General features: G+C 34.2%; 1 protein-coding gene across 5 annotated transcripts in view; it reads left to right on the forward strand.

Moving 5' to 3' along the window:
* The window catches only part of CDH18 (cadherin 18), a 986,019-nt gene that overhangs the window by 934,024 nt on the left and 37,980 nt on the right, over window positions 1-14,015 (forward strand). For all 5 annotated transcript variants that reach the window (XM_032337720.1, XM_032337722.1, XM_032337723.1 and 2 more), the window contains one exon: window positions 12,531-12,652. In XM_032337720.1, coding sequence (XP_032193611.1) covers window positions 12,531-12,652 — 122 coding nt within the window. The remainder of the gene's footprint in view (window positions 1-12,530; window positions 12,653-14,015) is intronic.

The raw sequence follows: 14,015 nt of genomic DNA on the forward strand, positions 1-14,015 counted from the left end.
CAAGCCAAAGGCAGAGGCTTTAACCCACTGAGCCACCCAGGAGCCCTTTTTCTCTTCTTTTTCTTTTTTTTTTTTTTTTAAGATTTTATTTTGACAGACAGAGATCAGAAGTAGGCAGAGAGGCAGGCACGTTTAACGTATTTTTAATATGTAATTATAATCAATGATTGACCTAGAAATTAGTATGTGTGTTTGAGTTAAAGCTCTCTTAATATATTTCATCTTATGCAGAAAATTTCCATTCTAAAATATGCTTGTTCTAAAATTTCTAAAATTTTATTAGCTGTCCTAAAGTCTCAGCATTTGTGTTACTTGAAATTATAAGAATTTAACGGTTCCAGAAAGGATGTTTTAATATCTTGTATATGAATCTGAACACATTTTAGGGAGTTCATTACTAAATACAAGGTAGCAAAATATTTACCCTATCTGTTCTTATATGTTAAAATTCAAGGTTTTATAATTTGGCATATGCTTTACTTTGAGGGATATTTTATATATGTTAAAACTCAAGTTTAATGTACTTCACATTTTAATTTCCAGTGAATCCATTATTTGTTAAAAATGCTATTTCTCCAATTAGTAATCATGACAACTGTGTCCATTAACACTTGACCATTTTTGTTTTGATTAATTTCTGGACTCTCTCTTTTTGTATATACCACTAATCATATAAGCATATATTATATAACACTATACATGCACACACATACACATACACACACACACACAGTCTTATACTAATACCATTGTCTTGATTATTGTGGATACTAACTAACACTTAAAATTAAGTTCAACATCATTCTTTTATCAAAATTGTATGAACTAATTTAGGACATCTTCAGATAAATTTTAGAATCAGCTTGTCAGATTCGTCAACAATATCAGTTACAATTTTTTATTGGTATTTCAATTAATCTACAGTTCATGTTTGGGAGAGTGGATGTCTCAAAAATGTTGAGTCTTTTATCTAACATATGTCTCCACTTAACTAGGCATTTTAGATTTATCTTAGTATTTGTAGGTTTCAGCATACAGATATGGAACATATTTTATTTGGTTTCATGTTTTTCATGTTATATAAATTTGATATTTATTTAAATGTTTATTTTTATTGTTGTAGAAATAGATGTTACTATAAGTTTGCATTGGTACAAGTTGCCTACAATATTGGTAACTCTCATAGTAGCGGTAACAGCTTTTTGTAGATTATTTAATCTTTTCTGCAGGGATGATGCCCTCTGAGGAAATATAGATTTGTTTCTAACTTTGCAATTGGCATAAAATTTATTTCTTTCTCTAATTGCACTGACTATAAGCTTTAATATGATTATCAAGAGCATTGCTACAAGTTATATTCCTGCCTTTTGTTTTTCTGATCCTAAGGTTGGAATATTCAGTCTTTCACTTGTAACTACGACAGTTAGAGGTTTTGGTTGTACAATTATTCAGGTTGAGGAAGTCTCTCCCATTGTTACTTTACTAGTGTTTTTTTTTTTTATCTTTAAATCAAATATGGTGTTATGTTTTGTTATAATTTTCTGCATCTCTCAACATAATTATGTACACATGGCAAATTATATTCACTGGCTTTTCAATGTTAAACAACCAGCCTTTCTTTCCTGGAATGTATCAGCCAGGGTTATAATGAACGTAATTAAAGCTGGAGGAGATCTTGCATTCAGCTTTGGATTTCTTTTCTCTCAAGGATCATAGTTCTTCAGCGTCTGTTTAGCCAAGTATGAGAAGAGTATCTTCATATAATTTCAGTTTTATAGTCATTTATAACACAGGTTAGTCTGGTATCAGTTGCTATTTCTGGCCCAAACCTGAAGTTTATTTTCTTAAATTCTATTTCAAAACCTGCTAACCTTATCTTTGTAATTATTTAATTTATGTAAATGTTACACCAAAGAATGTCATAGATGTGCATAATGGAATCAGGATTTATGTAGTTCAAGCTTAAGTTTTCCTAAGACTTGATAAAAGGGATTTTAGCTTCAAAAAAAAGTATTGCAATTTAGGAGAATAGTAAGACTATGATAATATTTCAGGGAATTTCATTAAAATGCTACTGGGCTTAAACTATTGTTCATCCTTCACTTGGAATAAATTTGGGGCCCAACAACAATGCAGTGAGTATGATTTTTTTTTTAAAAGAATGGTGATGTTGAACCCCAAGCAGCAGCAGATCCATTCTCAGAAATAAGGCCTTATCTCTACACCAGAGTTGAGATTGCTGAACTTTTAAACATTAGGATATTTCATTAATGATGTCTTATGTTAGTTATTTTTCTGAAATTAACAAAACCACTTTCATATGCTGACTGTATCAGATAAGAAAAAAATTATTATCCTTACGTTGCTTACCACCTCAAAAATGCAAAATGATGGTCCATTTTATTAGTGAGCTTCTGGCAGCATAAAAAATATGATTGCAAATGTAATTCGAAGGATAGCATGATAGTTGGTCACAAGCTGAATTTGTGGGAACTCAATAAGGATGAAAACTCAATATCAGAAACACTGTAGATAAATAAACTTAGATGTAAAATATTTATAAAAACTGAATTATCACAAAAATTAGAAAATAAGTGGTGTGTTTGTTGGGTTCTTTCATGAAATTGAATAGGCCAATTTTAACAGATTTTTTTAAACTATTTTTCAATTTTTTTCATAATTATTAGCAAATACATCATCCTGATGTAATTAATTTCACTTAGAAGTGAATTACTTTGACTTTATGGTTCTAACTTAAAGATTTTTATTCCTAAAATCAAAAGCACGATTTAAACTTTTGAGTCTTCCCACTTATGTTAGTTTCAGGCATAACTACTAAAACATTTGGGGAATTTTGGGAGGATTTATGGGTAAGGAAGAAAAAAAATACTGTAAAAGAGTTGAGACTCCTTTTAGGTAATTCTCTTCAGAGTGAATTCTTTATGATGACTGGGCCATTAATAAAATTTTATACAACAAACGGACAAAAAAATCACATAAATACATTGAGTTTGGGGTGGTGTGTTTCTAAATACTCTAAATTTTGAAAGAGCTTCTAGACAACTACCAGGTTTTTTGAACTACTATAAAATAAATAGGTGATCTAAAATGTACAGGGTCAGTTCAATTTATCTTATAAATGTCACAGAATGTTTTATTTTAAACCTCTTTATCTGGTAAGAAGAAAGAAATATTTAAGAATTAATCGATTACATACCAGATTACATACCAGATATGAATTCTTACATATCAGATATGAATTCTTAATTATCCATTATAACAAATTATTTTGAATACAATATTTGGTTTCTCAACATTTATACAAGATACAAAAAAGAGAGGGGGGAGAAGAAAAAAATATTTGCAGCACACCAGGCTTGTACATGGCATTGTGATGGTTTTATCCATAAAACAGTTCTTAAATAGATTAAACACTCATATTAGTAAGGACTGTCAATTATTTATTAGTTATTTTATCTTACTTTTTTGCCTAAAAATAATATATAATTTTATGTACAAAATTTCAAAATACTAGTTAAAAATAGCAAACCACTCTCATTTCAAAACAAAAAGTGTCAAATGAAAATTTTCAGGGACGCCTTGGTGGCTCAGTCAGTTAGTTAAGTGGCTGATCCTTGATTTCTCTTCAGGTCATGATCTCCATGTGGTGAGATCAAGCCACATGCCGGGCCCCACGCTCAGTGGGGGAGTCTGCTTCAGGATTCTCTCTCTCTCTCTCTCTCTGCAGCACCCCTTTTATAAAATAAATAAATCTTTAAAAAAATTTCAGTTTCATCTGAGCACTGATTTGCAAAGTTTATTTTTATATATTTATTTATTGAAGGGAATATTAGAAACATATTTGTTAATAAACAAAATATTAGCCTAGCATTTTGAAATGGTCTAGTTTCAGTTCACAGGAATGATTCATAAAAGTTCTGTTTGTTTTTTTATTTTTTAATTTTATAATTTTTTTTTTAAGATTTTATTTATTTATTTGACAGAGAGAAATCACAAGTAGATGGAGAGGCAGGCAGAGAGAGAGAGAGGGAAGCAGGCTCTCTGCTGAGCAGAGAGCCTGATGTGGGACTCGATCCCAGGACTCTGAGATCATGACCTGAGCCAAAGGCAGCGGCTTAACCCACTGTGCCACCCAGGCGCCCCTGTTTGTTTTTTTAGAAATCAAAGAAACTTTTAATAGAAATCAAAGAAACACAGACCAGGAAAAACAAAAAACAAAAAACCAACAACCAACATAAACACATTTGTAACACACAGTTGGAAACATCCTCGTATGCATGGACATTTATGAATCATAGACAAATATAAATGTGATTATTTAATTAAATTCATAATCACTGCAATTTACTATTGTAATATATGAGGTTTTTCATTTTGACTGAATTTTTATAAAGAAAAGAATGGAAGCACATTTTGAGAAAAATAATCTACATTTTATAGATAAGAAAATTTACACTAGTCTAAATTTAAATATTTAAAAGTACTTAACACTAGGGGCACATGGATGGCTCAGTGGGTTAAGACTCTGCCTTCGGCTCAGGTCATGATCTCGGGGTCCTGGGATCGAGCCCACCATCAGGCTCTCTGCTCTGTGAGAAGCATGCTTCCTCTTCTTTCTGCCTGCCTCTCTGCCTACTTGTGATATCTCTCTCTGTCAAATAAATAAATAAAATCTTTAGGGAAATTAAAGAAGAATTGAAAAAAATCATGGAAAGAAATGATAATGAAAATACAACGGTTCAAAATCTGTGGGACACAACAAAGGCAGTCCTGAGAGGAAAATATATAGCGGTACAAGCCTTTCTCAAGAAAAAAGAAAGGTCTCAGGTACACAACCAGCCCTACACCTAAAGGAGCTGGAGAAAGAACAAGAAAGAAACCGTAAGCCCAGCAGGAGAAGAGAAATCATAAAGATCAGAGCAGAAATCAATGAAATAGAAACCAAAGAAACAATAGAACAAATCAATGAAACTATGAGCTCGTTCTTTGAAAGAATTAATAAAATTGATAAAATTGGCCCGACTTATCAAAAAGAAAAGAGAAAGGACCCAAATAAATAAAATCATGAATGAAAGAGGAGAGATCACAACTAACACCAAAGAAATACAAACTATTATAAGAACATACTATGAGCAACTCTACGCCAATAAATTTGACAATCTGGAAGAAATGGATGCATTCCTAGAAACATATAAACTACCACAACTGAACCAGGAAGAAATAGAAAGCCTGAACAGACCCATAACCAGTAAGGAGATTGAAACAGTCATTAAAAATCTCCAAAGAAACAAAAGCCCAGGGCCAGACGGCTTCCCGGGGTAATTCTACCAAACATTTAAAGAAGAACTAATTCCTATTCTCCTGAAATTGTTCCAAAAAATAGAAATGGAAGGAAAACTTCCAAACTCATTTTATGAGGCCAGCATCACCTTGATCCCAAAACCAGACAAGGATCCATCAAAAAAGAGAGCTATAGACCAATATCCTTGATGAACACAGATGCTAAAATACTCAACAAAATACTAGCCAATAGGATTCAACAGTACATTAAAAGGATTATTCACCACGACCAAGTGGGATTTATTCCAGGGCTTCAAGGTTGGTTCAACATCCGCAAATCAGTCAGTGTGATACAACACATCAATAAAAGAAAGAACAAGAAACATATGATACTCTCAATAGATGCTGAAAAAGCATTTGACAAAGTACAGCATCCCTTCCTGATCAAAACTCTTCAAAGTGTAGGGATAGAGGGCACATACCTCAATATCATCAAAGCCATCTATGAAAAACCCACCGCAAATATCATTCTCAATGGAGAAAAACTGAAAGCTTTTCTGCTAAGGTCAGGAACACGGCAGGGATGTCCATTATCACCACTGCTATTCAACATAGTACTAGAGGTCCTAGCCTCAGCAATCAGACAACAAAAGGAAATTAAAGGCATCCAAATCGGCAAAGAAGAAGTCAAATTATCACTCTTCGCAGATGATATGATACTATATGTGGAAAACCCAAAAGACTCCACTCCAAAACTGCTAGAACTTATACAGGAATTCAGTAAAGTGTCAGGATATAAAATCAATGCACAGAAATCAGTTGCATTTCTCTACACCAACAGCAAGACAGAAGAAAGAGAAATTAAGGAGTCAATCCCATTTAAAATTGTACCCAAAACCATAAGATACCTAGGAATAAACCTAACCAAAGAGGCACAGAATCTATACTCAGAAAACTATAAAGTACTCATGAAAGAAATTGAAGAAGACACAAAGAAATGGAAAAATGTTCCATGCTCCTGGATTGGAAGAATAAATATTGTGAAAATGTCTATGCAACCTAAAGCAATCTACACATTTAATGCAATTCCTATCAAAGTACCATCCATCTTTTTCAAAGAAATGGAACAAATAATTCTAAAATTTATATGGAACCAGAAAAGACCTCGAATAGCCAAAGGGATATTGAAAAAGAAAGCCAACGTTGGTGGCATCACAATTCCGGACTTCAAGCTCTATTACAAAGCTGTCATCATCAAGACAGCATGGTACTGGCACAAAAACAGACACATAGATCAATGGAACAGAATAGAGAGCCCAGAAATAGACCCTCAACTCTATGGTCAACTAATCTTCGACAAAGCAGGAAAGAATGTCCAATGGAAAAAAGATAGCCTCTTTAATAAATGGTGCTGGGAAAATTGGACAGCCACATGCAGAAAAATGAAATTGGACCATTTCCTTACACCACACACAAAAATAGACTCAAAATGGATGAAGGACCTCAATGTGTGAAAGGAATCCATCAAAATCCTTGAGGAGAACACAGGCAGCAACCTCTTCGACCTCAGCCACAGCAACATCTTCCTAGGAACAACGCCAAAGGCAAGGGAAGCAAGGGCAAAAATGAACTATTGGGATTTCATCAAGATCAAAAGCTTTTGCACAGCAAAAGAAACAGTTAACAAAAACAAAAGACAACTGACAGAATGGGAGAAGATATTTGCAAACAACATATCAGATAAAGAACTAGTGTCCAGAATCTATAAAGAACTTAGCAATCTCAACACCCAAAGAACAAATAATCCAATCAAGAAATGGGCAGAGGACATGAACAGACATTTCTGCAAAGAAGACATCCAGATGGCCAACAGACACGTGAAAAAGTGCTCCATATCACTCGGCATCAGGGAAATACAAATCAAAACCACAATGAGATATCACCTCACACCAGTCAGAATGGCTCAAATCAACAAGTCAGGAAATGACAGATGCTGGCGAGGAGGCGGAGAAAGGGGGACCCTCCTACACTGTTGGTGGGAATGCAGGCTGGTGCAGCCACTCTGGAAAACAGCATGGAGGTTCCTCAAAATGTTGAAAATAGAACTGCCCTATGACCCAGCAATTGCACTATTGGGTATTTACCCTAAAGATACAAACGTAGTGATCCAAAGGGGCACGTGCACCCGAATGTTTATAGCAGCAATGTCCACAATAGCCAAACTATGGAAAGAACCTAGATGTCTATCAACAGATGAATGGATCAAGAAGATGTGGTATATATACTAAATGGAATACTATGCAGCCATCAAAAGAAATGAAATCTTGCCATTTGCGACAACATGGATGGAACTAGAGCGTATCATGCTTAGCGAAATAAGTCAAGCAGAGAAAGACAAATATCATATGATCTCCCTGATATGAAGAAGTGGTGATGCAACATGGGGGCTTAAGTGGGTAGGAGAAGAATAAATGAAACAAGATGGAATTGGGAGGGAGACAAACCATAAGTGACTCTTAATCTCACAAAACAAACTGAGGGTTGCTGGGGAGAGGGGGTTTGGGAGAAGGGGGTGGGATTATGGACATTGGGGAGGGTATGTGCTTTGGTGAGTGCTGTGAAGTGTGTAAACCTGGTTATTCACAGACCTGTACCCCTGGGGATAAAAATATATGTTTATAAAAAATAAAAAATTAAAAAAAAAACACACACACATAAGACAACCCGTATTTGAAAAAAAAAAAAGTTTATGTAGATCACAATAAATAAATAAATAAATAAATAAATAAAATCTTTAAAAAATAAAAAAAAGGATGGAAACTGTGGAAGTCAATTGCAATTTGAAAAAAAAATTAAAGAAGTACTTAATACTAAATTTGGAATATGAATATTTATATTAGAAATCTATTGCATTCCCTAGTAAACTGTATTACACATACCAATGGTCATGATTTAGAGTTAGGAGGGAAATACTTAAATCATAACGACTTTGGGATGGACATATATTGAACACTTAAGTCACAATTCTGAAGAAAACAAATTGGAAAAACATTAATATTTAATTTGTTTTCTTCATTCTGTATTGATAGTGGGGAATCTGCTGGAGTGGTATATTTCACCATTCTGTGTTCTCTAGAGCCCATCCTAGTGGCATGCATTAACAGACTTTTCAAATGAGCTCACTGGATAAAATGGGTTCTTCCTCAGTCATGGGAAATCCTCCAATATCGTAGCAACCAACTTGCAATTGCACAGAATGACATATACCAATACTTTCACTGCATCACTGTCTGTATCTGGCAATGTGAGCTGCTTTCACATTGGTATTGGGTAAAACATGGATGATTTTTAAATAGTGTAGCTTCTGCTAGAAATCACATGTATAGGACTGCCAGCACGCTGTGTGTTTTGTTTTTGCTTCTGTTCTGTTTGTGATCTTCAGAAAGGATTCAAATTTACATAATTTCCTTAATTGTTTCTCAAAAACACAATTTGCCAAGTCAAATAACTCATTGCAGATTAAGTAGTGAAGTCATAAAAATAATAAACTCCTTTCCAAATTTCATGTTCGTAGAGGGCCGGAAAGGGGATTCATATTTAAATTTGTCTAATTGCAATATATTTTATTTACTGTGCCCTCAAAAATACTTAAAGTTAAACAAACAAAGAAAAACAGAAACAGACTCATAAATACAGAGAAAAACATGATGTTTGCCAGAAAGGAAGGAGGTGTGCAGAAGGATGGATAGGCCATACAGATGGATGGATTAAGTACAGACTTCCAGTTATAGAATAAATAAGTGGCAGGTATGAAAAGTGCAGCCTGGGGAATGTAATCAGTAATATTATAATAACTATGATGACACAGGGTAACGACACTTACCATGGTATGAAAAGTGCAGCCTGGGGAATGTAATCAGTAATATTATAATAACTATGATGACACAGGGTAACGACACTTACCATGGTGAGCATTTTGTAATGTATGTAATTGCCAAATCACTTTATTGTTCTTGTATCCCTGAAACCAATATAATATTGTATATCAGTTATTCCCCAATTAAAAAAAAAAACCTGATTGCTAGAAATAAAGCATAAAGATAAAAGTAACAATAGCAGTAATAGAAATGTTTCATTAAGAACTTCAAGAACAGAAGAAAATGCTTCCAACACACTTGAAAATGCTTACATTTTATAGGTAAAGTTTTTGTCATTCGAAGGGTAACATTCTAACCGGATGAATGTGGGAAAGAAGAGAAACCCAAAAGAACTTGCCAGTTTGCTAATTTAGAATTATCTAGGTATTGAACAGAAAATACCAGAATGCAGGCAGTTTCGACGGCAGGAGGATACAAAGCCATAGTGGGTTTTCAGCTTCTAATTATTTGGAATTAAAGGCACAGGTTTTAGACATCATGCTACTCTTAGTAAATAGACCGCAGGTATTCAATTTACATTGGTAATGACAGGAAGCTTACTCCAACATTCTGTTTTCCCTAACTCTTCATCAGTACCTCCCGCGACTGTGCCTGGCAGGACATGGCACAAGGAAATTTAGTCGCAACCACACCAAGGTTAAATTCAGTTCAGCTTCCCCCACAGAACACCTAAGGGTAGTAGGTCTACAGACAACCCGGCATTTCTCTGATACTGAACGCTGTGCTTTTAATCAGTAAGTTATGGAAGAGTAATTATACATTGGAGTAATAAAATAATATTCGATGAACATAGGATCTATTTCCATCTAGAAGAATTGAGTCTCTTGTACCCCAGTATGGAATAGTGGAAGGCCATTCCAGTCCAGAGCAAGACAAGTGGGGACAATGAGAAGGCAAAATGTTGAATGTGGTCAGATGCCTAGCTGTTCTTTTATTCTAGCCTTTCTTCAAGATGTAGTCTTTCTAGAATCTTCTACAAAACAGGTTTTTGCTTTCTTTTCCTTTCTTTCCTAACTTCACTAAGGTTGCTTCTAATTCTGCTTGCTCAGAAAATGAGCAGAGGGAAATTTATTCAGGGACAATTAAGGCTGCTGATATTAATGATTAGAGCCAATAAAATTATTTTTGTCTCAGGCTTCTAGAACAGATTACTTTGTCTGCTCTGATAAGGTGAGCAAGTGCCTAGTTGGGAAACACAAGAATACATGAAAAAAATCATAGGTGACATTTAGAGTAGAAGAGATATGTTTATATTCTGGCAAGAGTAAGGCCACAAATACCATATCCTAAGCCTTGGTAAATTGTACAGCAAGTATGCTTTTTGTCATTTTCCATACATGCTAAATAATCTAAGTACTTATAAATTTTAGAATCAACTTTTAATTCTATGGACATTGGGATTTGCAACAGATTACATTGAATACACACATCAGTTCAGAAGGGTTGGTTTTATTTGTGATATTGTTTCTTTCTAAGCACACACATGATACAGCTCTTAATTTCTTTAACGAAGTCTAAAACTCACCTTATACAACATTTCAATAAAATGTTCTGCATATAGGTCTTTCACATCCTTTGGTAGATTTATTTATAGCTTTCATAGAGCTCTGTTAATTAACTTTAGTTAGTTTTTCACCATTAAGAATAATGTACACTGTAGTTTTGTTGTTGTTTGTTTGATGTACCCTTAATCAGTTAGAGAAAGCACATTTTTACTTATTTGTTGAGATTTTTTGTTTTTGGTCTTTTTTGTTTGTTTTGCTAGGTTTCATTGAGTTTATCATGTATGGCTGTTACATCCTATTTCTTGGTTTTTCTGTATGTCCATACTTTAATTACTTTTGTTTGTCCATCCTTCAATTTATTAAACATGTGAATAATTTTTACCCTTTTTAAAATGTCCTTCCTCGTTTCTTCCTTTGTATCTTCCTTCCTTTAATGCTAAATGAAGCAAGTGTGGAACTAAACTGATAAAGATAGTCTTTTTGTTTTGTTTTGTTTTGTTTTTTAATGCAACAGTGGAATGGGTTTGCTATCATTTTGTTTAGGCTATTTACATGTAAAGTATCTCGTGAGTGAGAATGCCTGGTATTGATACCAACAGGTCATAAGCCACAGAAAACAAACTTTTCAGTATTTCCTCTTTCCTCCATTTTTCTGGGAAAAATATGTTTAGGAATGAAATTACCTGTTTCTTTAACTTTAGGTAAAATAACTCAGACCTGATTTTTTTTTTTTTTTTTTTTGCTTTAGAAAAATTATGTTTTAAATGAAATTTGATTTTCTTTAATTACTATAGTACTCCTTATATTTTCTATTCCTTTTGGAGACACCTATGGCATTTTTTATTCCATCCATGTTCTTACTAGTGTTAGTATCATCTATATATGTCTATATATATCCCTACCCCCTTTTTTCGAATATACCTTCTCTTGTTCGACTTTGATAAACTGATAAATTTATCTAGAATTTATGTCTTTTGTTTTATTAATCCTTTTAAAAATCAGTCTATTTAACATTAATTTTGGACTTTTAAAAATAATGACAAAAACATCAGTAATAAAATATATATATATTTAATTTTCCTGTTATTAATTCTGCATTTATAGCTTTAACTTGTAAAATAAACTGAACATTTGCCTTTTCCTTACATCTCAGAATTAGTAAAATTACTGAAAAATGGGAAGACTGTGTTTAAGAAATATTTTAAGGTGTTAGTTATAATATTTTGAAATCTACAAGAGTTATATATTAATTATATGATAAGTTCTGATTTCAATTATTATTTCTCCCCAAGTATGACTTAACATCCCACACTGCATGAATTTTTCTATAAGAATAAAATTATTCTTTGTGCAAAAATGGCAATTTTTTTATTTCCAGCAAATTTATTTAAATTTAAAAACTCAAACTTCTTAAAGATTATGTAATTCTTTTTTTGAACCAACTGATATGCTTTTCTTAGATTAATGATGAAACCAATTGTTCATCCCTTGGACTCTGACAGCATACAATGAATTTCTCCCACTCCAGTTCCTGAATAACATGTAATTTCCTTGGTATGACAAAATAATCATTTTAGCATGCAGGTCATGCCTTGGTGTTCATTTTTCATTTTTCTGTAAGTTAATGAATTCTAGCAAAGAGTGCCATCATAAAGTTGCCCTTTGCCAAAAGTCCTGTTGCAGCATATGGAGCTAGTGACAAGCTACAGTATTAAGGAGATTTGTTTTAAACCAAGCCTCTAAAATGTGCATGGAAACACTAAATAAATTCCTGTGTGTTTTGCAGACAATCCTGGTTTGCTGAGCCATGTCACAGTGGGTATTAGAGTTCTGGATGTCAATGACAATCCACCCGAACTTGCCAGGGAATATGATATTGTTGTCTGTGAAAATTCAAAGCCTGGCCAGGTAAGTTCATTGTTTCCTTCCTATCATTGGACTGGAAGAAAAACAAGCAGCTCTATTTCTATTATTTTTGGGTATAATCCTCAAAAGCCCTCAATGTTATTTTTGTGCTCAGCTGAAAATAATGTTATAAAGCTTTATTCTGAATACCAAATAGATTTTTTTTTGAGAATCGCTGAAAAAAAAAATTTTTCTCCAGAACCCAAATATAAATCTAAAAATGAACTCATTCATGCATACATTTATCATACCAATAAAATTATATTGAATGCTTTGTGTGAAGCCCTGTATTAAATGAGGAGGAAACTGTGAATTTTCTTGTACTAATGAAGCTTTGAGACAAAGTTCTGGAGAACGGACTGATTGGTCCATTTTGGAAGGCCTGCAGGCGTGACATGTGAGTGACCACTGAGTAATATTGGTACTAAGAGATGATGAGGTTGGAACAACAGAAAGGGTCTATATGTATTAAGAACGTGGGGACAGCAGAAGAAGCAGAGAAGACCTTGAACGGGGGTCATGAGTTTGTATGTAGCATGGCAGCTAGCTTAAAGAGCATGGCAGTTCTGAGGAAAGCCCAGTGTGGCTGTAGCACATAAAGAAAGGAGAAGTCTGAAAGGGACACACATTTGTGGTTTTTTGTTTGTTTTGTTTTGTTGTGTTTTTCTGCTTTATAACAAATTACACAAACTTAGCAGCTTCACACAATACTTATTTGAGATCCCAGAGTTTCTGTAGGTCAGATGTCTGCTCATGGCTTAGTTTGATCTTTGCAGGGGTCTCATAAGACTGCACTCAAGGTTTCAATAAGGATCAAGTTCTTACCTGAGGCTTGAAATCTCTTCTAAGCACACCTAGTTATTGGTAGCATTATGTTTGCTTCAACTATAGACCTCAGAGCTTCAGGATTTTCCTCAGCTCTTCAATGTTTCCTGGAGTTTCAATATCCCACTCACAGTTTCTTGCTATATGTATGGGTTTCCTCAATAACCATTTCATCAGCAAGTAAGGAGAGATCTGTAAAGTCTGTTAGAAAACAGTCTTGTAAAATGTAATGTCATCAGGTGAAGGATGTATAAAAACTTCTGCCATATTCTATTGGTCAGAAGCAAATCACAGGTCACACCCAGACTTAATGACTATGGGGAGGCATGGATTCCTTGAGGAGCACTTTAATGTCTGTCGCAGGTAGGGGCGCCTGGGTGGCTCAGTCATTAAGTGTCTGACTTTGGCTCTGGTCATGACCCCAGGGTCCTGGGATTGAGCTCCACATCAGGGCTCCCTGCTCGGTGGGAAGCCTGCTCCTCTCCCTCTCCCACTCCCCCTGCTTGTGTTACCTCTCTCGTGTGTCTCTCTCTGTCATATA

This window comes from Mustela erminea, chromosome 3 (assembly GCF_009829155.1).
Source record: "Mustela erminea isolate mMusErm1 chromosome 3, mMusErm1.Pri, whole genome shotgun sequence".
NCBI lineage: Eukaryota > Metazoa > Chordata > Mammalia > Carnivora > Mustelidae > Mustela > Mustela erminea.